Source organism: Vulpes vulpes, chromosome 8, assembly GCF_048418805.1.
Source record: "Vulpes vulpes isolate BD-2025 chromosome 8, VulVul3, whole genome shotgun sequence".
NCBI lineage: Eukaryota > Metazoa > Chordata > Mammalia > Carnivora > Canidae > Vulpes > Vulpes vulpes.
In genome coordinates, this window is record NC_132787.1 from 15,881,211 (window position 1) to 15,908,460 (window position 27,250).

Consider the following 27,250-nt stretch of genomic DNA (forward strand, 5'->3'; position numbering starts at 1 on the left):
GCAAAAAACACATAGCCCCTGGAGTTGTACGAAGAAGGAAAAAAAAAAAAACTTTAAAAAAATCATTTTATTTCACACTCATCATCTTCTTGGCACATTTCCCTCCTACCGCCCTTGCAGCCTGACCTTTCTCACCCTCAGGTCCCGGAGAACCATGAAATGTTGAACAGTCTGACAGAGGCTGCCTAACCAGATAGACGGCTCACCCGGGGATCCCACAAGCACACCTCAGCCCAGGATCGGAGAGGAGTCTCCAGGGCGCACCTGCCCAGAGGGCGGCCGCGCTGCAGCTAAGCCGCAATCACTTCCTCCGCCAGGGGCTGCGCGGACGCGGAGCCCTGCAACCCGAGCCCGGCACGGCCCCGCCGGGCGGTACCCGAGGGCGCTCCGTGGGTTTGCTGGAGCCCGGGCGGACCGCGCCTCTCACCCACCTTCCCCGCGGGCGCCTCCAACTCGCCAGGTGTCTGCGCGCGCGGACGGCCCCGCCCCCGCTCCCAGGCCGAGTGCGCGTGCCTGGCCGGAGCCGCCCCCGCGCCCCGCACCCGGGTTCGGGCCTCGCACCAGGCGTGGGGGCGGGGCCTGCGCGGCGCGGGGGCGGCACGGGGGCGGGGCCTGGGCGGAGGGGCGGGGCCGGGCGGGCCTGGGGGCGGGGCCATGGCGGAGGGGCGGGGCCTGGGCGGAGGGCCTGCGCGGCGTGGGGGCGGGGCCGGGGGCGGGGCCAGGGCGGGGGCGGGGCTCGCGCCAGTGCCCCGGGCCCCGCTGCAGCTCCGTCCGCAGGTCTCGCGGCAGTCGAGCGGCTTGGTCGCCCCCTGCGGCCCCATGGCAGCCCCCGGCTCCCCGACCGAGTGCGGCTACATCCGGACAGTCCTGGGCCAGCAGATCCTGGGGCAGCTGGACAGCTCCAGCCTGGCGCTGCCCTCCGAGGCCAAGCTGAAGCTGGCGGGGAGCAGCAGCCGCAGCGGCCAGGCGGCCAAGAGCCTGCGGATCCAGGAGCAGGTGCAGCAGACCCTGGCCCGGAAGGGCCGCAGCTTGGTGGGCAACGGTGAGTGGAGCCCCGCCGCCCCCCGCCCCTTTCCCTCCTCATTCTCAGCACCCAGTTGCTTGGACGCACTGCTTCCTGCGGGTGCAGGACCTGGTGTGCTCCACCTGTTGCTCGCGGTCCCTTTGTATGACCTGCCGCGCCTCCTGACTCAGACTTACTTGAGGAAAGCGCTCTTCTAAAATAACCTCCTTCCCAGCTGCTTCTGTATATATATCTACATCTATTCAACATATATATATATGTGCATAAGAATTCAATACAAGATTTTCACCCCTTCCTTAATACCCTTCCCCCCACCCCCACTATTGTGGACTTAATCTGGAGGCTCTGGGAGTCTATAAACACTTTGAGATTCTATGCAGAAAATTCGTATGATCGTTTTTTTTTTTTTTTTCTGGAGGAAAATGCTCCTAGCTTTTATTCAATTGTTAAGAGTTTATGCCCTCTCTATAAATTTCTTGAAAGAGAAAACCTGAAAGTACTGGCCCTCCGTCTTGCAACCTGGAAATTGGGATTGCAGTGCCTCGCCCAGGTATTTCGGGACGCTCCACCCTGTACAGAGCGAGTGGTTGATCTAGGAAGTGGAAAAAAAAAAAAAATGAGTGGGTGGCTTTGGGCCCAGGAACAACCACACCACCCCGCGGAGGAAGGGGACTTTGGCCCTGGCCCGACCGCAGCTGCCTCGCCCGCTTTGCTAAGCCGAGTGAACGTTTTCGTGGGCACAGCCCTGGTCTCTCCAAAAATGTAAACTTGGAAGTGAAAAGGAGTTCTAAAAAACAACAAGAAGAACTCTATATTAGTGATTAATAAGAGGAGGCGGAAGGGAAGATGGTAATAAACCAGTTGTGAAAATTAGAGAACATGATACGTCATTTGCTCCTCTGCTAAAAGTCAGATAATCAGAGCCACACAGTAACTCTTTTATTAGCTGTTTGTTTTCTTTATTATGAAAACGTTATAGGCTTATTACAGAAGAGAGAGGAGGAAAGAGATTGAAACATTAAGTTGGGATATCTGTGTATTTCCGGCATTGTTGAGCTGTTTCTGCAGGACATGGGCAATGGCAAATGTAGAACCCGTTAGGAAAAAAATGCTTGCAAACCAGAACAGAGATTTAAAACAGCAGACCCTCGGAGCAATATTGTTTTCAGTTTGTGTGAAAGAATCCTAAAAGATCAGGCGTCCAGTATTTACATACTTGAAAGGTAAAGAGAAGATATTTAACAATTGTGGTTAATGCAGTTCCCTACTGTGTGCCAAGAATTGAACTATGTGGTTTACATTGATTATTATGTTTTTTTAAAAAAATACTTTTGTCCTAGGGGTGGTTTTTTTGTTTGTTTGTTTGTTTTTAAGATTTTACTTATTTATTCCTGAGAGAGGCAGAGAGAGAGAGGCAGAGACACAGGCAGGGGGAGAAGCAGGCCCCACGCAGGGAGAGAACGTGGGACTTGATCCCTGGACTCCAGGATCACGCCCTGGGCTTAAGGCAGGCGCTGAACTGCTGAGCCACCCAGGGATCCCCTGTCCTGAGGGTTTTAATCCCCATTTTACAGATGAGGAAGCTAAGCAATTAAATAACACTCAAATTCCCACAAAGAGTAAGTAGCAGAATTGGTATTTAAACCACCAAGCCTGGGGATCCCTGGGTGGCGCAGTGGTTTGGCGCCTGCCTTTGGCCCAGGGCGCGATCCTGGAGACCCAGGATCGAATCCCACGTCAGGCTCCCGGTGCATGGAGCCTGCTTCTCCCTCTGCCTGTGTCTCTGCCTCTCTCTCTCTGACTATCATAAATAAATAAAAAATTTTAAATAAATAAATAAATAAATAAACCACCAAGCCTGGGGACGCCTGGGTGGCTCAGTGGTTGAGCATCTGCCTTCAGCTCAGGGCCTAATCCTAAGGTTCTGGGATCGAGTCCTGCATCAGGCTCCTTACAGGGAGCCTGCTTCTCCCTCTGTCTATGTCTCTGCTTCTCTCTCTGTGTCTCTCATGAATAAGTAAGTAAAATCTTTTCAACAAAAACCACCAAGCCTGAATTTTTAAACTACTCATCAGTTATACTGTTAAGCTTTTTGATTATTAATTCAAAATGGGATTTTTATTAGACCCTAAGGATTCCCTGGTCCCCTCTCATTTTCCTCTAAGTAAAATCGAGGTAGTTTTGAGAGGAGAGAGGTCTAGACATGACTGCACTGCCATAGGACATGGAAAAAAGGAAGCTGAATTTACGTTTCAGAGTCTGACAACTGGGGCCAATTTTTGATCAGTGGCGTCAGTGGCACGTTGTCAATCTGTGCAGATCCAGTGTTAAACTGAAACTAAACTAGGGTATACTGCTTGAGGGACACAGGGGATGCAATGGCTAGCCAGAAGAGCAACTAGACTGCAGCTATTCAATGAATAGGGGAAATCAACAAAAGGAAAGGAGCATTGTTCAGCATTGTCGTGAACCTAAAACCCTGTTCTAAAATCTTCATCCATCTGCTTTTCATTAAATCCTTGCAACACGGGATCCCTGGGTGGCGCAGTGGTTTGGCGCCTGCCTTTGGCCCAGGGCGCGATCCTGGAGACCTGGGATCGAATCCCACATCGGGCTCCCGGTGCATGGAGCCTGCTTCTCCCTCTGCCTATATTTCTGCCTCTCTCTCTCTCTGTGACTATCATAAATAAATAAAAATTAAAAAAAAAATCCTTACAACAATTGCATAAGATAGTTAGGAAGCTCCATTTCACACATGAAGAATGCATCAGTCTCTCAACATTTATTGGCTGCTTTGTCCCAAACCCACACATGATCTGTCCTCCCTACCCCGTGGTGAATTCATATTGCTTGGTGAATTCAAGAACTATCAAATGAGTCTGTTCTTCATGCAGGGCACTGTGCAGGTGCTGAATTAAACAAAGACTGTGTGCTTACTTTCAGGCAAGAAGTTTAAAGTCTGAAGAAGGAAACTTCCCTCTAAAAAAAAAAAAAAAAAAAAAAGTCTCATCCAATACAAAATAGTCAGCAACCCAAAAGAAGAACAGCTAACACAGAGTTTGGACGTATGAGTTGGACTGCTAGCTGAAGGGAATTTTGAAAAGCTTCTTAGAGGAATTGGGATTTTAGATCTCAGAAATTCGGCAGGACTGGCCAGGGGTTGGTGGTTGGAGGAAGAGTATTCTAGGAGAGAGCAGGGGAATATTTCATAGTTCACAGAATTAAGGTGGTAGAAATCATGTCATGGTGCTTCTGCTCTGATGCTTGGGGCAACTACTTGAATGGTTCTGCCTACTAAGGAACAAAGTGTTTGAAATATTTTGATTGCAACAGGAGCTTCCCTACAAGCTGAAATACACTCAGCAGCCTACACAGAAGCACAAGTCAGGCAGAGAGATAAGGCAAATAACAACACCTACTTATTCTAAAGCCCCAGCTTTCTGAGACTTAAAAAGGAAATCGGCTTCAAAGGAATTTAACATTAACATGCCACGGAACAATTATGGAGGGTGGTTTGTGTATGTTAATTAAAGTTCTTTGAAAAGGCCTGGGGGCTTGTGATGGTTGTGAGTATTGTTTATTATTATTATTATTATTATTATTATTATTATTTCCGTATTACTATCCTGTCTCGAAAGTTGAAACAGACAAGCAATTGTTGCAATAGTGCTGGTCTGGAAAGAATCCTGTATCAACACAAGAAACACAAGAAAGTCTGGGAAGAAAGGACCCCCGTGTTAACTGCTGTTAGTTCCAGAGCCCTGGAGAATTCTGAATTGTTGACATACCTGCAAGATTGAGGCAGTGGCTAATCTGTTGAAAACACAGATGTGATAAATGAGGCTGATTTATTGATAAATACCCTGCAAGGGTCTTAAATGCCTCAGTGTATAGGTGGGTGGTTTTCCTGGTAAATCGTTTTAACCTTTGTGGCTGTTTTAAACTGTGCTGAATATTTTAAAGTTCGCTATAACTCTTGGGAGGAGGTGTGTGTGAGGAGGGATGGGTTAGAGGGACGGGGTGGGGGGTTGGTCAGAGGTATGTGGCAGCATTGTGAAACGACTGAGTGTATTGCAGGGAATTTGAAAAATCATTTTATGAACGTCACAGAGAAGACTTAAGAATTGCAAGTATTAGCAAATGAAAAAATTTAAAGAGTCCATATCCTATTTATTATACGTACTTTGAAAGTACTACGTACTTATTACAGAGTTCTCCCCAGGTGCTTGAAGAGGAAGAAAGTCCTGTTTTAAATTGTCGTATGTAATCCTCGTAAAACACAGTGAATAGTAACCTAATAAACTTTGCAACTTGGGAAATCCACCATAAGAACTTGATGCATGTCATTTACTAAGTTTCCCTAGCCAAGATCTGTGATCAGAGGAAATTCTGGAGAAAGGACTGAAAATTGGTTAAGGAAGGTAAAAAGGCAATTAATGGGTGTTATTGGGGAGAGCGGTGTGTGTATAGGGGGGGGGATTGTTCAAATCCTGTATGAATTATTTGTTTGCCAAAAAGGAATTCGCAGAATGAAGCAATTCTGGGAGTGAGGTGGCTAGTCAATCAGAAAGTGGGAGGGATCAGGAGAGGTGGGCAGAAAAGAGTCCCATGGTGGGGTGGCAGAGACATACATGCCCAGGCTGCTCTGTAGTATGTCAGTAGTGCCACTTGATTTAATGAACCTCTGTGTCTGCCTGATATAGCCCATGGACCACTTTTTGTTTAGTGTCTAGCAGATCAATTGCAGTGAGTACAAAAAAAAAGTACGCGAGGGCTTTTAGTTCAGTTGTTTTGTTTTTTAGAAATTCCTGTGATTATAGTTTATCAGAGGAAATAGGATGTTAGCAAAATACGATTACAAAAAATATATTCCACACCCTTAGAAATAGTGAAAACGTATCCTTTATGGAAAAAAGTCTTGAGTCAGAATGTGGTAGGGATCTTTCAGAATCAGTGGAACTACAACAATATTTGATTTTGACTATGCAAATTCATTGCTCTCTGTGTCACAGATAAAATGCAGGACATTCCCTTCAAGAGAAGACTGTTATTAAGGATTTTTAAAAGGCTCCTTTAAGGTTATCTATGCCCTATGCTAGTGGTTCCAATCATGGGAACAGAGGGGAGTTCACTTGACTTAGATATTCTAGGTATTTGTTGTTCATGTCGGCTCATTCTTCTAAAGTGCTGTTTTGATTATCGGCTTGAAAGCTTTTTTCACGTGTATTAAAATAAGGATGTACATATTTGCATTATTATCTTCAAGTGTAGGTAACATTGATTTTAGACTAAAATTGAATTTCTGGCTTGATCAATAAAAGTTTTATTTTTTTTCTTTTCTAAGAGACTAAGCATATTATTGGCAACCTTATCTATGATAGTAATGAAATATAATAACAATGCTGCTAAAACCTCTGGAATTTATAAACCAGATTTGATGAACAAGTCCCATAAAAGATCATTTGGTTCCATCTCAGATGATATTCAAGAATTTAAAATTACACAGTTCTATAAATAAAATCTTTAAAAAGAGGGGGGGAATCCCTGGGTGGCTCAGTGGTTTAGCACCTGCCTTCGGCCCAGGGCGTGATCCTGGAGTCCCGGGATCAAGTGCTGCATCAGGCTCCCTGCATGGAGCCTGCTTCTCCCTCTGCCTATGTTTCTGCCTCTCTCTCTGTGTGTGTGTCTCTCATAAATAAATAAAATCTTTTAAAAAAATAAAATAAAATTACACAATTCTGAGCTAAATGTTGGACTCCCAGGTATATTTTGGCATGTACACAAATGTATGAAGACATGAGTTCCATACTCCTTCTGGAGCAGTAAACAGACGAAGGCCAAGTTGCAAGTGGGAATTAAAAAATGAGGAGAAAATCTTGGTATTAGAGTGAACCATCTCACTTGCCTGACTTCTTGTAAGGATGACAGAATTTCAGAGCCTCTTATAATAGGAATACTTAAAAATCTATTTTGTATCTTCTGTGTAATGCCGTTAGTGGTGATTGGATATTGGACACAAAAACAGTTATGTTCTTAAGTGCTTAAAATGAGCTAGGGAACCCAATATGTTGACTTAGATAGAAATGCATATTTCAAAGAAAAGAGCCTTGAGCGTTTGAAAACATGACTTGCCATTACCATTAGAAAAATCCACATATTTATATTCTTGGAATAATCAGGTTTAGGGCTTAACACTGTTAATTGGTGAAAGTCTCATGATCAAAGTACTGAAATCTCTTGATTTCCAGAAGAAAACGTTCCTCACTCGAAGCTTCATAAATTATTCCCACTTAATATTACATCTCACTAACGCGTCCATAGGTTGGAGGTAAGAAGGACCACATCAGTATGAGTGTATTGTGTTACCTTTTGTCTTTGAAGGAGGAAGACAAATGGGAACTTTTCTTGATAGATTAGTGGGAACTTACTATAGACCACCAAAGTATTAGAGATAAATACCCAAGCCATACAAATAAGAGAATAACAATAAAGATTTAGCATCCAGATGTAGAATCAACCTTGCTAAATGGAACATAGCCTTTTTACTCAGGAAGAAAGACTCTGCCTACATTGGGGGAAAGAAATGTTTTTTCCTCCCTATATTTCCAGAAGACAGAAACAGTGGACAGTGTTTGAGCACCTTCTACCCACACCAAGCACCAGCACACGTGTGACTGCCATCCTTACGCTGTGGCTCCGCTGTGGCGGTCCACAGGACAGATGTCAGCCTAAAGCACTCAGTGGAAACTGAATTTGTGTAACTAGGATATTTCAGATGTAAAAGGAAATATGGCTAATTAACAACTCGTCAAGTACTGATGCAGGACTGTGCTAGAAGCAGTAGTAAAAGATGTGATTCTTTATGTAAGGATATAAAAGTTTACCTAGAAGATAGACTCTTTCCTGTTTTAATCTGGCCTTACTCCAACTCATTTTCCACCTCTGTACTAGAGGAAACTTTCTAAAATCTCACTGCTTCACTTCTTAATTTAAATTCCTTCAGTTCCTTGTTGTTATCTACATGATTATTCTACTATGAGTAAAATTCCCATTCAGCATGGCATTCCAAGTTCTTCATGGGCTGATGCCTGCAACTTCTCAAACTTCATCTTATCACCACTATCCCCACACCCCACCAAACAAACACGTGTGACTTATCTTACTTGGTGTTCCTATTCCTGCCACCCCCATTCCTCCCTTCTCCTGGGCTGGTTAACCTCTTACCCGCCCTTCAAAACTCAGTTTGCTTGTGCCGATGGATAGACAATATCTTAGAGATCTTGAATAGTTAAGGATTTGATATTTGCAAGTCACAGAAGATGTTCCACCTAGAGAGAAAAGTGAAAACTGCAGGGGATTTCTGAAAATACATTTGGAAGATTTGGTGCAAGGAGGATTTTAAATCTTTTTTTTTTTTTTAATTTTTATCTATTTATGATAGTCACAGAGAGAGAGAGAGAGAGGCAGAGACACAGGCGGAGGGAGAAGCAGGCTCCATGCACCGGGAGCCCGACATGGGATTCGATCCCGGGTCCCCAGGATCGCGCCCTGGGCCAAAGGCAGGCGCCAAACCGCTGCGCCACCCAGGGATCCCAAGGAGGATTTTAAAGGAGAAGAGACAGCAGCTATGAATGAATTGGGAGGAAAGAGGTTAGCCCAAGCAAGTGAGAGGCAGTGGGGATATGATGACCTGAGACTCATTACAAAAGCCTGTAGTGAGTTTTTAAAAGAAAAATAATTAAGTTTGTGAGTTCCATAAATTCATCTTTTTGACCGCTCGTTGCACTATTGTGAGTATAATGTGATACAATGTCACTGAAGATCTAAAGTGATCATTATCCGGTATCACAGCAAATGGATTGGCAGGAATGCCAAAGCAAGGAGACAAGTTACAGGAATTAATAGATTTAGAAACTTCCAGGATGTATCAACTTAGTACTTCATCAGTGTGCTTAAAATCACATGCTCTAGCTAATTCAAAATGCACGATATACACCCAAGAGTGTGTAAGGGTCCTTTTTAATGCATATTTTTGTGGTTATTTAGAGCAACACTTTGAGAATTGTCCCCCCCAAATGCCATAAACAGATCTATCAGAGGAGAACCTCAAGCTGCTTAGAGGGCTTCTGAAAAATAAAGCCTTCCAGGGGCTGATTGGTATATTGTGTGACTAGTTGCACGGTGGTACGTGGAGCATGTGGCCCATTCTGTGAGGAGAGCTGTTCTTCCCTGGCATGTTCACCTTCGTTGGAAGCTGTGTTTACCTCTATATTGCCAGTGCTGACTCCTAGAAAACCAACTTTATGAGGAAGTCCTAGCTAGTACTTTCCAGCCATACACACCCAATCTATCATGTTTCTCGTAGTTGATTGTGTAAGTTGTGTTATCTGATCGCAAGAAGCAGCACCACATACTTTGTGTTAATTTTTCAATAAGGCAGAGCATTAAATAGACTTTGACCTACTTGAAGACAAATCTTTGCCATAGTTTTTAAGCCAAATTCCGTTCATTTTCCAGCCTGTACAAGTATACTCAACCTGAATTGTATGCGTGCTGTAGAATTGTGGTTTCCACAAATATCTGGTCATTTTTCTTACAAAGTAAGAACAGAAGATAAAAAGTATTTTGTTTTTAATGTGAATCCAGGGAAATGAACCCTGTGTCCTAGGCCCACACAGGCAATGAAAATCCTTCACCCATTCTGGAGTCCTGTTGGGTGGTTCTTGATGGGTCCTAATGTATCATGTTTTAAACTCCCACTTTTGTTAGTGAATGACTTTAAGGAGTCATTTAAATATGAATTTCTGTACAAATTTCTTCCAGTAAGTTCAGGATTCCCTTTCTCACATGTAATAACATGCCCCCCCCCCCCAACCACCACCAATTTTACACTTAGGGAAGAAGTTAAATCTTCTTAAGGTATATGGAAGAAAGAGAACTGCTATTATCCAGAGGTTGTGCCGAAAGGCCAAATAGAAGAAGATGATAGCTCTTAGACTTCCAGACTCTCTTCCCCCCAAAAGACTGTTGTCAGCCCACACTGTGAAGGCAACGTCTTGTGACGGGCCGCTCAATTAAATGTAGCATTTAAATCTAATGCCAGCAGTGAACGCCTGCTGATTTCTATGTATACATTTAACTATACCTATTTTCATGGGAATTTCTTCTATCTCCAGCTCTACAATTCCAGGGTGAACCAAATCAATTTTTTAACCATGCTCAGAAAGTACTAGAAGCTTGAAAGAAAAGATGATTTTCTGAATGCAAATGCTATGGTATTAGAAGCAGGGTTTTAAAGGTTTTGTTTGTTTAGCAGTTCTCTATCATGTATTTACCGTAAGGGAAGCTGTAGTCGCTTTTTTAAACATACTCAAATAGAGGTAAGAGGGTCACAGTAGATGCTTGTCAATTTGATTTTATAATGTATTAAATTTAACCAATTAGGTTAAATTTGCTGCTCACAAAACCCACAAACAAAAAACTGATTATGGAAGTCAGCTTATTTTTAACCCTAACAGTAATCCATTATTTTGGACAATACTGGCATACATAACCAGAAAACAAGATACTTTCCTCCTAATAGCTGCTTAGGGAGTCTTATCATTCAGATTCACATTCAGACCAGGAAAGAGAGAAAATTATATTATCGTGTGAGGTCTATACTTCTTCAATCTTCTCAGCAGTTTAGAATCCTTCCACCATCAAAACCAACTCCCATTACCTCACCCCTGTTCTACCATTGCTTTGACCCGAATTGTTTGTAATTTGCGGAGGTGGAGTTTAAAGTTGTGCTATAACTACCTTCTTCATTTCCCTTAAAAAGTGGACTCCATATAATGTCTCTGGCATTCTTAGACGTAAAGGTAAGGATAATGTTGCCCAATTAATACTAATTTGAAAAGGTTCCTGTAAATCATTACCTTCTTTAGGAAACAGTAGAAGCACATTTGCACACTGTACAAATGAAATGAATGGCTGGAAAACCACAATGATATCATTGTGATCCTCAGTGACTGGGTCAATCACAAATAACCAGAGAACGTTAAATTCAAGATCACTGGTAAATTTATCAGAATAAAAATTCTGAGAATAAAAATTACACAACACAGTGTAAATTAAAGCATGCACTCTACTTTAATCCCTCTTTCTAGAACAGATTACTTCATGAGAAAGGGTAAAATACAAATTTTTGTAACCCAAATTCTATCTTAAAAATTGTATATTATTTTTGCATGTTGCTTTACAATTTTAAACACTTTTGAATATATGCTGTCTCAGGTAACTTGTCTCTCAGCAACTCTGTTAGTGCCTGGAATTATGGGAAACTGAGCCATCTAAGTGGTTTGTCTAGATACACAGAAAATAGTGGAATGAAGGCTCTAGGCCAAGTCCACAGATTTCTTCTGTTTAGGGAAGATACCTGCCTCATTTTGTGAAACAAATTCTTTGAAATATAATAATACCCTAGTTTTCCATAGTAGAAAATCTGAGTTTTCATGTTGGTTTATTTAAAGCAGAATGTACTTTTGAGTATGCTGTGGTTTTGTTTGCTTTCTTTTTTCTGTTTTGGAGAAAAGGCATGGCTGAGTTATTACATATGTTTAGTAGTTATATATTTTATCCTCTGAACAGAAGATTTGCCTTAAAGAGGTTAGTTTCCATCCTAATTAATATATATCTTTTTTATCAGAAATTCTGCCCAGTTCAAAATTTCTTTAAAATCTTAGAATACAGCTGCTAATTCATCTTTGAACCACTCTACTAATGGCAAACTCATGACTGCCTAGGCAAATCAAACTGCATTTCTTGTTGTTTGAGATTGGCTTTTTCTTCACTAGAGAAACCTGCAAGCTGAGTATCAGGAATCACAACCTTTCTATCACAGGAAGAGAGTCTGTGGTTTACAGATCCAAGCTTATTTTATTCCTTTTTCCAAACTGTGTTGTGGTTATTTTGGGAACCAGTAAACTGGTCTCAGTTCATTCATCTGAAAACTGAGGAGGAAGCTTCCTTATAAGGACTTAATGCCAGCAAATAAAGAATTAATAGTTACAGGGTATTTGGAGTTGCCCAGGTGAAGATTCTAGAGGAAAGAGAATGATTTCTTTTGGTTTTCATATCAAAACCTATGATGATCATCCCTCCAGAGCTTTGGTAAATGGCTGTTTCAGAAAAACTACAATGCAGTGAAACAGCAGAGACCAGTGAAAATGAGGAACCCGGAGTTCAAACATTATACAAAATTGCTTTGCAATTTAAAGCAAGTAATTAAGTTTCCCTGTTTATAAAGGAGATGATAGGAGCTGGCTCTGCATCACAGAATATGGGAAAGAAACATATAAAATAATTTAAGTCTTAAAGAAAAGTAATATTGAGATATAAGGAGTTCATATAAGTTGCTTTAAAAAGTCTGATAGCCCCCAGCAACACTGTGAGTTAAATATTTTACTTCAGTAGGCCTGATTATAAAACTCACTGATTAGCTATTTTGATAGGATACATTGTTTCACTGGATCTTTTCCAAAGATTCTTACACATTAAAAAAAAAAAAAAACCCTTGCAGGAATCTCAGCTGGAAAACGGACATAGTCCCCTACAAACTGTTCCTGAATGTCAGTCTGCTCCTGGCAGTAGAGCAAGGGTACTACTTAATGCTGCAGGTGATGATGGGCTAGAGGGGGCAGGAAAGACATTTTCATGGGTTTTTTAAATGGCATCCTTCCTTATATCATCTCCTGTATCACCAGAATTAATAGTTCTAGATTAGTCATCCACATATGTCATTAGTATTTTCCCATTCTAGATTGTCCCTGACTCATATATTCAATTTTCAGATAATTTAAAATTTTGAAATGACTTTTTTGAGAGACCATAAATTTGATTTCTACATCCCCAGTGCTGAAAGCACCCTAGTCCCAGGACCTTCAGCATTAGAGCCAGGACCTGCCCAGCTAGCCTCCTTTTCCCCACCAGCAGGTGTGGCCTGCTGCCCTGCTTTTCCAATAGCCTGGGGTGGGGAGTCAAGGTGACAGAAGGATCACTGAGGGCAGAGTTGGGGCCTTGGCAAGCTGGGCAGGAGCCCCACGCAGGCATGGAGATTTGAGTCCTTAAGGCATTGCAGCCTTTGCTCTGGCGTTGGAAAGAATTCCTTTCCCTCCATTCAATGTGGAGGTTCCAGATGTTCTCTGTCATTGAGATTAAAAATTAAGGGGCTACCTTCACTTTTGCCTGTCCTTATGGAGAAATCAGGCCTCTAGAAACAAGATGCCTGGCTTACCTCAATTTCCTTGATCAATAGAAAGGTGACGGTTACAAACCTGCCACCCCCAGGACCCTTTGAGGCCTGAAACTGTTCACCAACCAGGTTGTTTGGCTCCAGGAAACAAGACACATGTACAAACGTAATTTGGGATGGATTCATACTTTTTTGTTCTCTGGCAACAACCATCTCCATGCCCCCTCCCCCTCAAAATATGTGGTTCTATTTTTAAAAATGTGAATATTATTAGCTTTTGAAATTTTGACTCTATAACAACCTTGCTGGGAGAGTATGTTGGTATGTTCCAATTGTGTTGGGAAGGGACTGCCTGTGTTGTTTTATCCTCCACATCCTTCGCAAGTCAGAAACCTGGGAGAGTTCATTGAGTATTTTTTCCTCTGATATTTAAAGGAAAAAGAAATTTTGGTTAAAATCAGGGAATTAGAAATTACTTAGGTTTGAGATAGGGCTCTGTGATTATTTTGATTAGTTGTTTGTTTTGTAAGACAATGGGAGATTAGAAAAGAAGAACAAATAGAAAGCTGAGCGAAGGATAAGGGAGTAGAAGAGGGTTACCACACTGTCTTTTACCACCCCCCTCCTCAAAAAGGAGTGTTCTAGGAGGCATGCATCCATTAAGAGCTGCAGACCCCGCAGAGCTGAGCAGGGGAAGGGCTGCCTCCTACTCAGTGTTTGTAAGGGAGTGGGCTGGATTAGACCACCAGGCTAAGAGCCATCCTGCTAATTCCACAAAAGCACTCATCTGTAGTGCAGAGAATGGTTTCCTTTCCTGCCTACCTCACAGTGCCAAATACCTCACCCCCAGGCTTGGCCCCTTTCAAGCTGATGTTTTCTTTGACCACTCTGACCTACCTTACTGTTTTTACAAGCTGTCTTATCTACTAGTGTTGAGTCATTCTTCTGTTTGTCATCATTATATTTATGCCTACACCTACATCCTTCTTAGGAAGCTTCTGAATTCTCACCCCGGGAATGGAGCTCTCTCCTCCTCCAACTTCAGAACCAGAATGTTTATGGTAGGGACCACCTAAGCCAATAAGTGACCCCTAAGTTCCTCAGTGTTATAACAAGCATTTTTGGATCTTTGTGAAAATCTTCTCTCGTCATTCTTCCTTTCTCTTACCCCCCTCCAAAAATTAATTTTTAAAAGTATATTTTTATTCTTAATTCAACTTTTATCTTGAAATCTCACGAAGAATGTTGTGATAACCTTTGGTCCTTTCCCATACCCCAGGGTGATGTTAAGCCAGCACTTAAAAACACTAATATAAACCTAATACTTGTTATTGGTCTTAATTACTTAAATTTAAAATACACTGTTGTTATATAGTCTTTACTGTTTGGCCCACTTAGTATTTTACTGTATGCTTGATTGCAGGAAATCTTCACCGAACCAGCAGTGTTCCTGAGTATGTCTATAACCTACACTTGGTTGAAAATGATTTTACCGGTGGGCGTTCGCCTGGTACTAAAACTTATGACATGCTAAAGGTAGGATATTAAAGAATAACTGTAGTTATCAGATTGCCATGAAAACATTTTTAAACTTCCATAGTTTTTTAATCGTGTGGATCTTAACTTTTTTATTTTTATTTTTTTAAGTAAGCTCTATGTCTAACATGGGTCTTGAACTCATGACCCTGAGATCAAGAGTCACATGCACCACTGGACGAAGCCAGCCAGGTGCCCTTCCATAGATTTTTTTTTTTTAATGTTTACCTTTCCCAAATATTGCCATTTCCTAGATCAATTAGGTGAAGATTGATTTTTGTTGATTTTTGTGTGGAGACCAGGAAAAAAACTGGGGACTTTAAATAGTATCAAATCCTAGTACAAATAACTAGTCACTCTTCTTCTTCTTTTTTTTTTTTTTAAGAAAAGGGGCCAACTTCTTCATGTGATTCAGAGAAATGGGCACCTTATGTAATGGGCCTGGAGTCCTTGGTCTTTAACAAGGATGAAAACTGATTTATGCCTCATTTAAACCTTCTTTCTCTGCAGACAGGCACCACTGCCACTTACGAAAGTCGCTGGGGGAGAGGAACTGCACAGTACAGCTCGCAGAAGTCAGTGGAAGAAAGATCCTTGAGGCAGCCTCTGAGGAGACTTGAGATTTCTCCAGACAGCAGCCCCGAGAGGATTCATTACTCACACAGTGATTACCAGTATGGCCAGAGGAGCCAGGCTGGGCATACTTTGCGGCACCAAGACAGCAGGAGGTCTACCCTTCTCCTGCCACCTAGATACGCTCGCTCAGAAATCGTCGGTTTCACTCACTCCGGGGCCATGAGCCGACATCGCCACTATGACACTTACCACAGACAGTACCGGTACGGCTCTGTGAATGACACCGTTTTTGACAATGCCCCTGCCAACCCGGCGGTGCTCACGTACCCCAGGCCCGGGACGAGTCACAGCACGGGGAACCTCTTGGAGAAGGAGAACTGTCTGACGCTGGGGCCTGCCTCGGGCCAGATCCGGTCACTGGCGCCCTTGCAGGCTGCCAGTCAGAGCAGGGCCTCTCAGTCCTGGCATCAGAGCTCCTTCCACAGCGCCCGCACGGTCAGGGAAGCCGGGCCCAGTGTCACCGTGGATGCAGGCGGCAGGAGGATGCACATGACCGTTGGCCAAGTGGCAGCAGGTGGAAGCGGCAACGTGCTCATGGAGAGAAGCGCTTTGACCGACGCCCAGCTCGGGTGAGTGTTCTCTAGGTCTGCGGGACAGTCCGTGCCAGCACATTCTGTTCCCACAGCCCTTTAGTGTGGGAGCTGGCACTTCTGGGGCTGCAGAGAAAGGCTTCCAGAGATAAGTGATTAAAATAATGACTTTTCAGGCAGCTGCCTAATTGACAGATTAGCCTATTTACCTCAGGGACAGGGGCCGAGCTACCTGTTCCTATGGCAGCTTTGGAGGGCAATATGACATTTAGTCCATCTGTTCCAAATTAGTTGCTGGCTGAAGGGATGGCCACCCCTTGGCCGTGTGCAGATCTGCTCTGAGTGAGAGCTAATTCCAGAGTAAACCAAGAAATCGGTAATTACATGCATTTTCTCAAACATTCTTCAAAGTAAGGGAAGGGGAAATATGCTCATTGCTGGTGCTAAGAGTGAACTTCACATACTGTTTTGATAACTACTGTCGCAAAAAAGGTGGAGAGCTGGAGGGCTAAGTAAGCTAAGGCAGCTTCATTTTCTAGGGGTCTCTTTCCTTCCTTCCATGCCTGATGCTTTTATTTTTTGATTCTAGCTGCAGGGATTGGAGGATATTTTTTTGGGGCAATCCCCAATAATTAAAGTAACCAAATTTTCAAAGTCATTTTTTTCCTCTCATGTTGACTGTCTAGCTTGACCACTCCGGTCTCTGGAACCTAAGTAATATTCAGGGGGGTTTTTGTTTGTTTGTTTTTTTGCTTGTTTTTTTGTTTGTTTGTTTGTTTGGGGGGTTTTTTGTTTTTTTAATATTTAGGTTTAATGCTGGAGTACACATTTCATGAACTGAGGAAGTTACTAAAAAGAAAGGTTGAAGAATTGATTATTAGATCAATAATTCCTGAAATAGTGATGTAGTATCATTATGGTAAAACATTAAATGCATTATTTTTGTTTTATTTCTAAAGTTGCTTAATGGAAGTTTTTACCTCTCATCATCCCTTCAAGTGAGATTGCACAGTATACTCATTGACTGGGTAGGCACTGGTGATAAAAGATGTTAGGACTCACCTTGAAGCAGGACTTTTTTTTTTAAAAAAAAGATTTGTTTATCCATTTTAGAGAGAGAGAGCATGCGGGGATGAAGTGGGGGAAGGGTAGGAGCAGAGGGAGAGAGAGAATCTCAAGCTGATTTCTGGTGAGCACAAAGCCTGATTAGGATCACAACCCTAAGACGAGTTGGATGTTTAACCAAAGGAGACATCCAGGCACCCCAGGGGACATTTTTTATAAAACAAACTGAGCATGAGACTTCTAACATTTCTTATAGAATGTAGACCTTTGTCACTGTGAACATACTTACAAAGAAGAAGATGTATGAGGTCATTATTTATGGAGGAAAAAGCTAATCAGGGCCTTCAAATGGATGTTTAAAATTTTAGTAAAGGGCAAAAAAAAATTTAGTAAAGGGCTGCTATATTGTAGGATTTGTGCTTGGCACAATTTTCACAACGTGATTTTGGCAGTCACAGAACTCTCCAGACACATCCTCCGATAATTGGTGTTCTTCTCTTCCCCCGTTCCTGTGGCTCCATGCTTCTGGAGGCACCCTGTCACTTCGCAGTCTCTCATCAACTCTGCTGCACTTTGGCTTCCATCCCCACCATTTCACTGAAGCATTGTCCTCACAAATGCACCAGTGACCACCTTTTTGCTACACCCAAAGCAGACACACGTTCAGTCCTTATGTTACTCAGCCCTTGGGCAGCATCTGACAGCACTGTGTGTGAACTTCTCTCTCCCCTCAGTTTCTAGGGCCTCTTCCGGTTTTCCACTTGCTTCTCAAGCTGTGTCTTAGACTTCCCCGTGTGCAGCTTGTCTGCAGGCCCAGAGCAGTCATCTTTGGTAGCTCTTCTCTCCCGAGTCTGGGTGGTCTCCCGAAGAGTCCCATCTGCGACACTTGAATCCTTGTGATTCTCCAAGTTTTTTCTTCAGAACTCTCCTCTATCCTGAATGCCGTCAACATCTTGCATGTATTTCTAGCAACCTCCAGGGCATCCCAAACCCAGTGTATCAAAATCTAAAAGTATAAGCTCCCCCCTACTGTCTATTCCTGTCTCCTCAAACTGAAGTCCTGCCCCGTACAAACCTGGAGGTCATGCTTATCTTCAGCCCTCCACAGGCCCATCACCATGTTTCAACCTCCTTAATGGCCCTTACGTTTTTACCTTCCTATCCATCTCCATTGCATGCATCTCTCGGCCTCTCTGGTCTTGCTCCACTCAGAACTGTTCTCTGAACATTAGAATGATCTTCCCAAATATGATTATTCTGTCTCGATTGCAACCTTTCCATAATTCCACCAAGTTTTCATGCTTTCTAGCATGGCACACATGGCCTAACCCATGTTTCCACCTCTGCTTATCACTCCAGCCCCACTCTCCTCCCCCCTTTCTCATCACCATTTCACATGCACCCCCTGTGCAAACAAACCACTTGGAACCTCTTTACTTAATGAATATGCATTTGTGTATTTCCTTTCTCCCTTCCTTCTCCCTTACCTTCCTTTTTTCCATCTCTCTATATCTATATCCATCTGTCTCTATCTCTTTCCCCCCAGTAGCTCTGTCATTGCCTGGCTACTCATGATTCTGGAGGTAGCTCAGATACTGCCTATTTCCTGATCACTCCCTTCACAATCTAGGTGCCCCAGATAGCTGCACTGTGTGGGTGTCTTTGCCAGAATAATACATTGTGGCTATTCATTTCTCACTTCTTTCCCTCTAGACTTTGAACTTCTTGTGAGTGTCTAATCATCTTTTTATTCTCAGTACCCTAAAACAGAGGCAGGCCTATAATAGGCACTGTATAAATCCATGGTGAGAGAATAAAAGGATTAAGGAAGGAAGAAATGAAATATAAACTCTGTACTTTTTGCCATCTAAGTTCTTTTGTTGCTCAGGTTCTAGAAGAAGTATGAACTGCTATTTTGGGTTATTGTTTTAATGGACAGGGCAAATTTTAAAAATAAATGATTAATCCTATTTCAAAGAATAGAAGGAACACTTTGGGGTGAAGAAATCTAAAGGGTAAAAAATCTATTCTTGATGATTCCCAAAGTTGCCGTTCTAGAGACCAGAATTCATAAAAATGAATACTTCTTGAAATTTTGTTCTGTAAAAGAAGGGAGTCAGAGGTATTTCCTATAATGAGGAAAATAAGCCCTCAAGGTAGTATCTACACCTGATGCCTGTGTCAGTGGTGTCCATTTCTCTTCCTTCCTGAGGTGTGCCCCATGGCATTTCAGCTCCCCAGGCCACCTCCTGAGAGTCCTGGCTCTGGGACCACACCCTGTGTTCTCCTTTGCCCTGCATTCTCTCCCATTTCAAACCTATCCAGCTTCTGTTTTTAGAATCTACTTTTTTTTTAATGTCTAGTGAAAGTCTCACATATAAAAAAGAGTCCTTTCATGTATATGAAACATTCCTACAGAGTAGGTAGGTAAAATTGTAAACCTACATAATGACATAAAGTATTAAACAATGGATCTTTCTTTCCAAAAGAAAAGAGTTTTTAATAACTGGTCAGTTATTAATGCAGGTGAAAACCAAGACATTGGCATGAAAGAGAGTCAATATCTGGTCTAAATCAGACTGATGAAAAAGGTCTAAGAAATTACCAAGTGGGGAAAAAAAAAAGAAATTACCAAGTGAAACACATTTCACATCTATTTTTCTGAAAATATGGTTTTGGTATTTGTGGGGGACTGGTGGTTTGGCAAATAAATGAGTATGAGGCTCCTCCAGTGTACCCAGCACTGCAGAGATAGAAAATGGAACGGTCTATAGGAAGGTCTAGGACAGGATGAGTGAAAAAGAAAATAAGATACATCATCAAGTGCTAGGTTATGAGAATTCAGAGAACAAAAGAGTCTTGTGCTCTGAGATTAGTGGATGGAGCCTGTGGAGAGAGATTGCATCTCTAGTATGATTACCAGTCAAGTTCTTGACCTAGAGCGGCACAGAGCATAAAAGATCTTCCATATTCTCTTAATTACCAACGTCTTTAGTTCTTTGATTCTTCAAGTATCTTTCAACTGTATCTTTATTTCCATTTCCATTTTTAACGGCCCAGTTCAAGGCTTTATTGCCTTAGCTAAGATGCTTCTAGGTAGATCCCTTCAGATGGTCTCTAGGAATACATACCCACACAAGAGGCATAAGTCCAAAAGCACTGCTTTCATAACACTTAAATCTCTGCGAAGCAGGGGAGTTTGTGTTTCCTGAGCATCTAACAACACCCAGGAGCTTTCCATTCATCACCTCACATTGGTTTGGCCCTTGAAGGGGTAGCCCTATTAATATATATACTATCTGGAAACCAGCCTGGGTCAGGGCTGCATTGTTAGTTGGCAGGGATGCTGGTTGCTAAAAGATCATACACATAAAGTGCCAGTTTTTATTTTCCTCTATCATCTCATATTCTAACCAATGATATTATACACTGCTTCCTTGTGCATTTTCCATTTATATTTACATCATTTCAACATTGTCTAAAGTTGTTAAAAAGACTCAATTCAGGAGAACAGGTTCCGGTGATAGTGGGGCCAGGGGCAACTACTCTTCCTGAACCCCATCTCCCAAGCCACATTTCCACAGGCTTCAAGAAGTGTTTTGTGGTTGAGTTGGAAGGAAAGAAGGAAGGATGGAGGAAGAGAGACGGAAGGAGGGCAGGAATGTGATAGGAGAATAGAGGAAGAAATTCAGAAAGGCTCTAGGTGGGACTAGGGACACAGTAAAGCTTTCACAGAGCTGTTGATATTTGAATTAAGTTGTGAAGAATGGATAAGAATGAAGTGGAATGATGGGCTTTCTAGAAAAATCAAGAGCAGTTTGTGAAGAGGCATGCACTGTTTAGAAAAGGATTAAAGCTCAGCATGGTTGGAGGATGGGGCAGTCACAGGAGGGAAGGGAGAAAGTGATTATGGCAAGGAGATGGAGCCAGACTGGGGTCAGAATGTATGCCATGTTGATACCCTGACAGCTGTAGCAGACCTTCTTAAAGAGGAAGTCTTCCTTCGGTTTGGGAATTGTTTTTAATGATAAAGTAAAGTAGCACTGGGTTGACTACAAGTGGATGCAGAGCTTCTTTGTGAATCATGTTCAGGAAAATAAAGGATTAGAGTCATGGAATTATTTGTGGGTGTTAGAGTGTTGGGAAATTCAAACTTTCCTGAGTCATATATGACTTATGAAGTGGATTAAAGGCTTAATCTTTAAAAAAAAAAAGCTGCATCGAACAGAAGGTTATTCTTATAAGTGATCCTTCATTAGTTAAAACACTAGTTAAAACATTAGTTAAAACACTACCTGTAGTGTTGCATGGTAAAGACTTAAAATTGCCACAAGATTGAGAGTGTCAGAGTTTCAGTTTCTCTGTAAAGGTGGTGGAGTCCATGCATGTGAAACATTTCCATCTCATTTATTTATTTGTTTTTAAAGATTTTATTTGTATATTGGAGAGCAGGCGCATGCACACATGCAAGTGGGAGGAGGGCCCAAGGGAGAGGGAGAGGTGGATTCCCCGCGGAGCAGGGAGCTTACCCTGAGATCATGACCGGAGCTGACTGAGCCACGCAGGCGCCCCTCCATCTCTTAAAAGCTGTGTTTATACTAAATAAAAGTGACTCAAATAGTAATAGCCCACATTTTTTACTCATTAAATTGATTCCTGAGGCACAACTTTAAAATATGAGATCATTATATAGTTCTCAGTATAGATGCCAGAACTGTTCTGCTTCATTCTAAATACCCTTATATTCTAGGAGTTAACACTGGTATGTTTGAACATGTGTTGGGTATTGGTTTTAGTCATGAGTCCCATTACTCTTACCTCCTCACCCGTGTCACACCCACCCACCCACACACAAACTCACCATTCACAACATTACACATGCTCACATCTATACATGTATCAGTGGGTTAGCCTGATATAAGAGAGAATTTAAAGGCATACCTCAAGGGTATGATAGATTAGGTTCCAGACGGCCACAATAGAGTGAATATCATCGTAAAATGGGTCAAGTGACTATTTTGTTTTCCCAGTGGATATAAAAGTTATGTTTACACTAGAATCTATTAAATGTGTAATAGCATTATATCTTAAAAAAAAGTACATATCTTTTTTTATAGATTTTTGTTTATTTATTTGACAGCAACAGAGAGAGAGTGTGTGTGCATTAGCAGGGAGAGCAGCAGGCAGAGAGAGAGGGAGAAGCAGGGAGTCCGACGCAAGGTTTGATCCTAGAAATCTGGGATCATGACCCAAGCCAAAAGTAGATTCTCAATCAACTGAGCCATTCAGGTGCCCAACCATGTACATACCTTAATTTAAAAATACTTTATTGCTAGCTAAAAACTGGTAGCTGTCATCTGAGCATTCAGAGAATGGTAGATTTTTCCTAGTGGAGGCTCTTACCTTGACATTCATGGCCCCTGACTGATCAGGGTGTTGGTTGCTGAAGGTTGGGGTGTCTGTGGAAATGTCTTAAAATAAGACAATGAAATTTACCTCATTGATTGACTTTTCCTTTCATGAATGATTTCTCTGTAGCATGTGATGTTATTTTTTTTTAAGATTTTATTTATTTATTCATGAGAGACAGAGAGAGAGAGGCAGAGACACAGGCAGAGGGAGAAGCAGGCTTCCTGTAGGTAACCTGACACAAGACTTGATCCTGGGACTCCGGGATCATGCCCTGAGCCGAAGACAGACACTCAACCGCTGAGCCACCCAGGTGTCCCATGTGATGTATTTGATAGCATTTTACCCATAACAGAACTTCTTTCAAAATTGGAAGCCATCCTCCCAAACCCTGCTGCTGCTTTATAAACTAAGTTGATGTAATATTCTAATGCCTTTGATGTCATTTCCACAATCTTCACAGCTTCTTCACCAGGAGTAGATTCCATCTCAAGAAACCGTTTTCTTGGGGATCCCTGGGTGGCTCAGTGGTTTAGCGCCTGCCTTTGGCCCCAGGCATGGTCCTGAAGTCCCAGGATCGAGTCCCAGGATCGAGTCCCATGTCGGGCTCCCTGCATGGAGCCTGCTTCTCCCTCTGTCTCTCTCTCTCTCTCTCTCTCTCTCTGTGTCTCTCATGAATAAATAAATAAAATCTTTAAAAAAAAAGAAACCGTTTTCTTTGCTCATCCATAAGAAGCAACTCCTCATCTATAAATTTTTATCATGAGATGGCAACAATTCAGTTCCATCTTAAGTCTCCACTTCCAAATCTACTTCTCTGGCTATTTCCACCACATCTGCGGTTACTTCCTCCACTGAAGTCCTGAACTCCTCAAAGTCATCCGGGAGGGTTGGAATCTATTTCTTCCAAACTTCTGTTAATGTTGATATATGGACTTCTTCCCATGAATCAGGAATGCTCTTTAGTTGGTTAATTAGTTTTATTTATTTAGGTAATTTCTACACCCAACATGGGGCTCAAACTCACAACCTCGCGATCAAGAGTCACTTGCTGTAAAACTCTTGCTAATTAATAGTCCTTTTCTCTGGTGGTTATATATATATATATATATATATATATATATATATATATATATAATTAAATAAATTGGACAAAAATATTCATAAAAAAAAAAAGTCACTTGCTCTTTCCACTGAGTCAGCCAGACACCTTGAATCAGGCATGCTTTTAAATGACACTTAAAATGGTGAATCCTTTCCAGAATTTTTTCAATTTACTTTGCCACATTCATCAGAGGAATTACTATCAATGGAAGCTACAGCTTTATGCAGTGTATTTTTTTTTATTTGAGTGTAGTTTACAAACAGTGTTATATTAGTTTCAGGTATACAACATAGTGATTCAACAAGTTTATACATTATGCTTATACTCGTCACAAGTGTAGCTACCATCTGTTACCATATAAGCCTATTATAGTATCAATGACTATACTTATGCTGTGCCTTTTATTCCTGACTTAGAAAAACTGTAGAAGGCTTCACGAATTTGCATGTCATCCTTTTGCAGAGGCCATGCTAATCTTCTCTGTATAGTTCCAATTTTAGTTTATGTGCTGTCAAAGTGATGCATTTCTTAAATAATAAGACTTGAAAGTCAAAATTACTCACTGATCCATAGGCTGCAGAATGGATATTGTCTTAGTAAGCATAAAAACAACATTAATCTTGTTGTATGTCTCCATCCAATTTATTGAGTGACCCAAGTGCATTGTCAATGAACAGTAATGTTTTGAAAGGAATGTTTCTTCTGAACAGAGGGTTAGCCCACCATTGTGGGCTAAATACTTAGTAAACCATATTGCAGAAAAATGTGCTGTCACCCAGGGTTTGTTGTTCCATTGATAGAGCACAGGGTAAAGTAGATTTAGCATAATTCTTAAAGGCCCTAGGATTTTGGAAATGGTCACTGAGCATTGGCTTCAACTTAGAGTCACCAGCCGTGATAGTACCTAACAAAAGAGCCTGTTTTTTGAAGCCAAACATTGGCTTCTCCTCCCTAGCTATGAAAGTCTCAGATGGCATCTTCTAATATAAAGCTGCTTTGTCTACATTGAAAATCTGTTTTTTAATGTAGCCACCTCCATTAATTATCTTAGCTAGATCTTCTGGATAACTTGCTGTAGCTTCTACAAAAGTACTTCACTTAAGGGTGCTGGGTAGGTCAGTCAGTGTCCATCTCTTAATTTTGGCTCAGGTCATGATCTCAGGGTTGTGAGATCGAGCCCCGTATCATGCTCTGCACTGGGCATGGGGTTTGCTTGAGATTCTCTCTCTCCCTGTTCCCCCCCCCCCATTGCACACATTCTCTCTGTCTCATAAAAAAAAATTAAAAATTATATATCCTTAAAAGTGTTTCACCTTAAGGGACACCTGAATGGCACAGTTGGTTAAGCATGCAACTCTTGATTTCAGCTCAAGTCCTGATCTCAGGGTCGTGAGATCAAGCCCCACTTTGGCTCTCACTCAGTAAGGAGTCTGTCTGCTTAAGACTTTCTTTCCCTGTACCCCCAGCTCCCTGCCCCCGTGCATGCACACATACACACACTCTCTCTCTCAAATAAATAAAATTTTTTTAAAGATGCTTTACCTTTCACTTATATGTTTTGGAAATGATTTCTTTCCTTAAACCTTATGAACCAACCCTCTGCTAGCTTCACATTTTTCTTCTGCAGCTTCCCCACTTCTCTCAGACTTCACAGAATTGAAGAGTCAGGGCCTTGCTGTGGCTTAGGCTTTGTCTTAAGGGAATGTTGTGGCTAGTTTGATCATCTATCCAGACCCCTGAAACTTTTTCCATATCAGCAATAAGATTGTCTCACCCCCTTTTTTTTTTTTTAAGATTTATTTACTCAAGAGACAGAGCAAGCGAGAAGAAAGAGAGCCTGAACTGGGGGGAGGGGCAAAGGGAGAGGGAGAAGCAGACTCTGTTGATGGACTGAACCATCCAGGCACCCGGTTATTTCACTTCCTTATCATTTGTGTGTTCACTGCAGTGAATTTTCTGTTTCCTTCAATAACTCCTTTGCGTTCACAACTTAGCCAACTGGTGCAAGAGGCCTGGTTGTCAGCCTGTCTTGGCTTTCAACAACATGCCTTCCTCACCTAGCTTAATAATTTCTAGCTTTTGATTTAAAGTGAGAAATGTACAACTAACTCTTTCTTTCACTTGAACACTTAGAGGCCATTGTAGGGTTATTAATTAACTCAATTAATATTTCAGTATTAATTGGCTCAATTTCAATCTGTGTCTCAGGAAATAGGGAGGCCCCTAGGAGAGGGAGAGAGGTGAGGGAATAGCCAGTTGGTGGAACAGTCTGAACACACACATTTATCAGTCAAGTTCACCAACTTATGTGGGTGTGGTTCTTGGCACCCTGCCGAATAAATAGTAACGTCAAAGATCATTGATCACAGATCACCATGGCAAAAATTTGAAATATTGTGAGAAGTACCAAAATGTGATGCAGAGCCACGAGGTGAGAAAATGCTGTTAGAAAAATAGCTCTGATAGGCATGCTTGACACAAGCCTGCCACAAGTTTAAAATTTTTAAAAAAGCAATAGTGCAAAGCATGGTAGAGTAAGGTGCAATTAAATATGGTATGGCTGTATTCATTGTGCTCGCTAGCAAATACTGGAAAACACCCTGCCAAGCTGTCTGTTTATACTCCATTACCAGGAATGAATCAGGTATAACTCTCTTTGAAGCCAAAGTCCTAGGATACCTTTAAGGCATGTCTTTAGCCACAATTCTAAGATGTTGCCATCCTGAGTCTGCTTTCTCTGAGTCAATGCTTAAGGAAGCATGAATGTGTTAACATCCACAGGGATAATAGGTTGCCTAACCTAGTTACCCTCCAGGCAGAAATAAAAGGGAAAAAAACCCAGCTCAATGAGGCATTTGGGAGTTATTGTTTACAAGTAGCAATTTTATTTGTCCTCTATAAATTATCCTCTCTTGTGTCAAACTGCATCGGACTTCATCATCACTATACATACCATAGTTAGTAAAGGACAAAAAAAGGTATGCTACTAGATAGACATAAACCAAATGTCATTGCAATGGCAAAGCAAATGGCAACAGAATGTGTATAAAATTGTTTTCTTTAAGAAAAAATGTATTTATAATTATGCTTAATCATTACCTCTCCTGATGAATTCTGTGACATCAGCATGACTTATTTGAACAAAAGCTTGGTTTCCCTGGCTTTTACTGTTTATATACTGTTATATTTGTTAGATTAGAAAACTTTTGGGGACGCCTAGGTGGCTCAGTGGTTGAGCGTCTGCCTTTGGCTCAGGTTGTGATCCCGAGGTCCTGGGATCAAGTTCTGAATTGGGCTCCCTGCGTGGAGCCTGCTTCTCCCTCTGCCTGTGTCCCTGCCTCTCTCTCTGTGTCTCTCATGAATAAATAAATAAAATCTAAAAAAAAAACAAAAACAAAAAAACAAAAAAAACGAAAACTTTTTGAATGCTTATTTTAAAACTCATTTTTAGGTGAAATAAGAGATTCTGAGCAGCTTTGAAAAATATCTAATGATTATTGAGGGAAAGTGTTTCATCCACGGGTATAACATTACCATGGTAGAAATAATTTTTAATTTCTAACACCAAATTTATTTTAAAGTCCATGTAAAGGGGCGCCTGGGTTGCTCAGCGGTTGAACGTCTGTCTTTGGCTCAGGGCGTGATCCTAGGGTTTCAGGATCGAATCCCACATCAGGCTCCTTGTGAGGAGTCTGCTTCTCCCTCTGCCT

General features: G+C 41.8%; 1 protein-coding gene and 1 non-coding gene across 2 annotated transcripts in view; one reads left to right on the plus strand and one right to left on the minus strand.

Moving 5' to 3' along the window:
- The first annotated feature begins 735 nt into the window (after nt 1–735).
- PKP2 (plakophilin 2) overlaps nt 736–27,250 on the plus strand; it is an 87,595-nt gene continuing 61,080 nt past the window's right edge. The window contains exons 1-3 of the mRNA XM_026000110.2: nt 736–1,042; nt 14,683–14,795; nt 15,306–16,000. Of these exons, the coding sequence (XP_025855895.1) occupies nt 820–1,042; nt 14,683–14,795; nt 15,306–16,000 (1,031 nt within the window). The 5' untranslated portion in view covers nt 736–819. The remainder of the gene's footprint in view (nt 1,043–14,682; nt 14,796–15,305; nt 16,001–27,250) is intronic.
- LOC112921271 (U6 spliceosomal RNA) lies at nt 23,958–24,065 on the minus strand. The gene has a single exon (XR_003235211.1). It is a non-coding gene; the product is annotated as a U6 spliceosomal RNA (small nuclear RNA).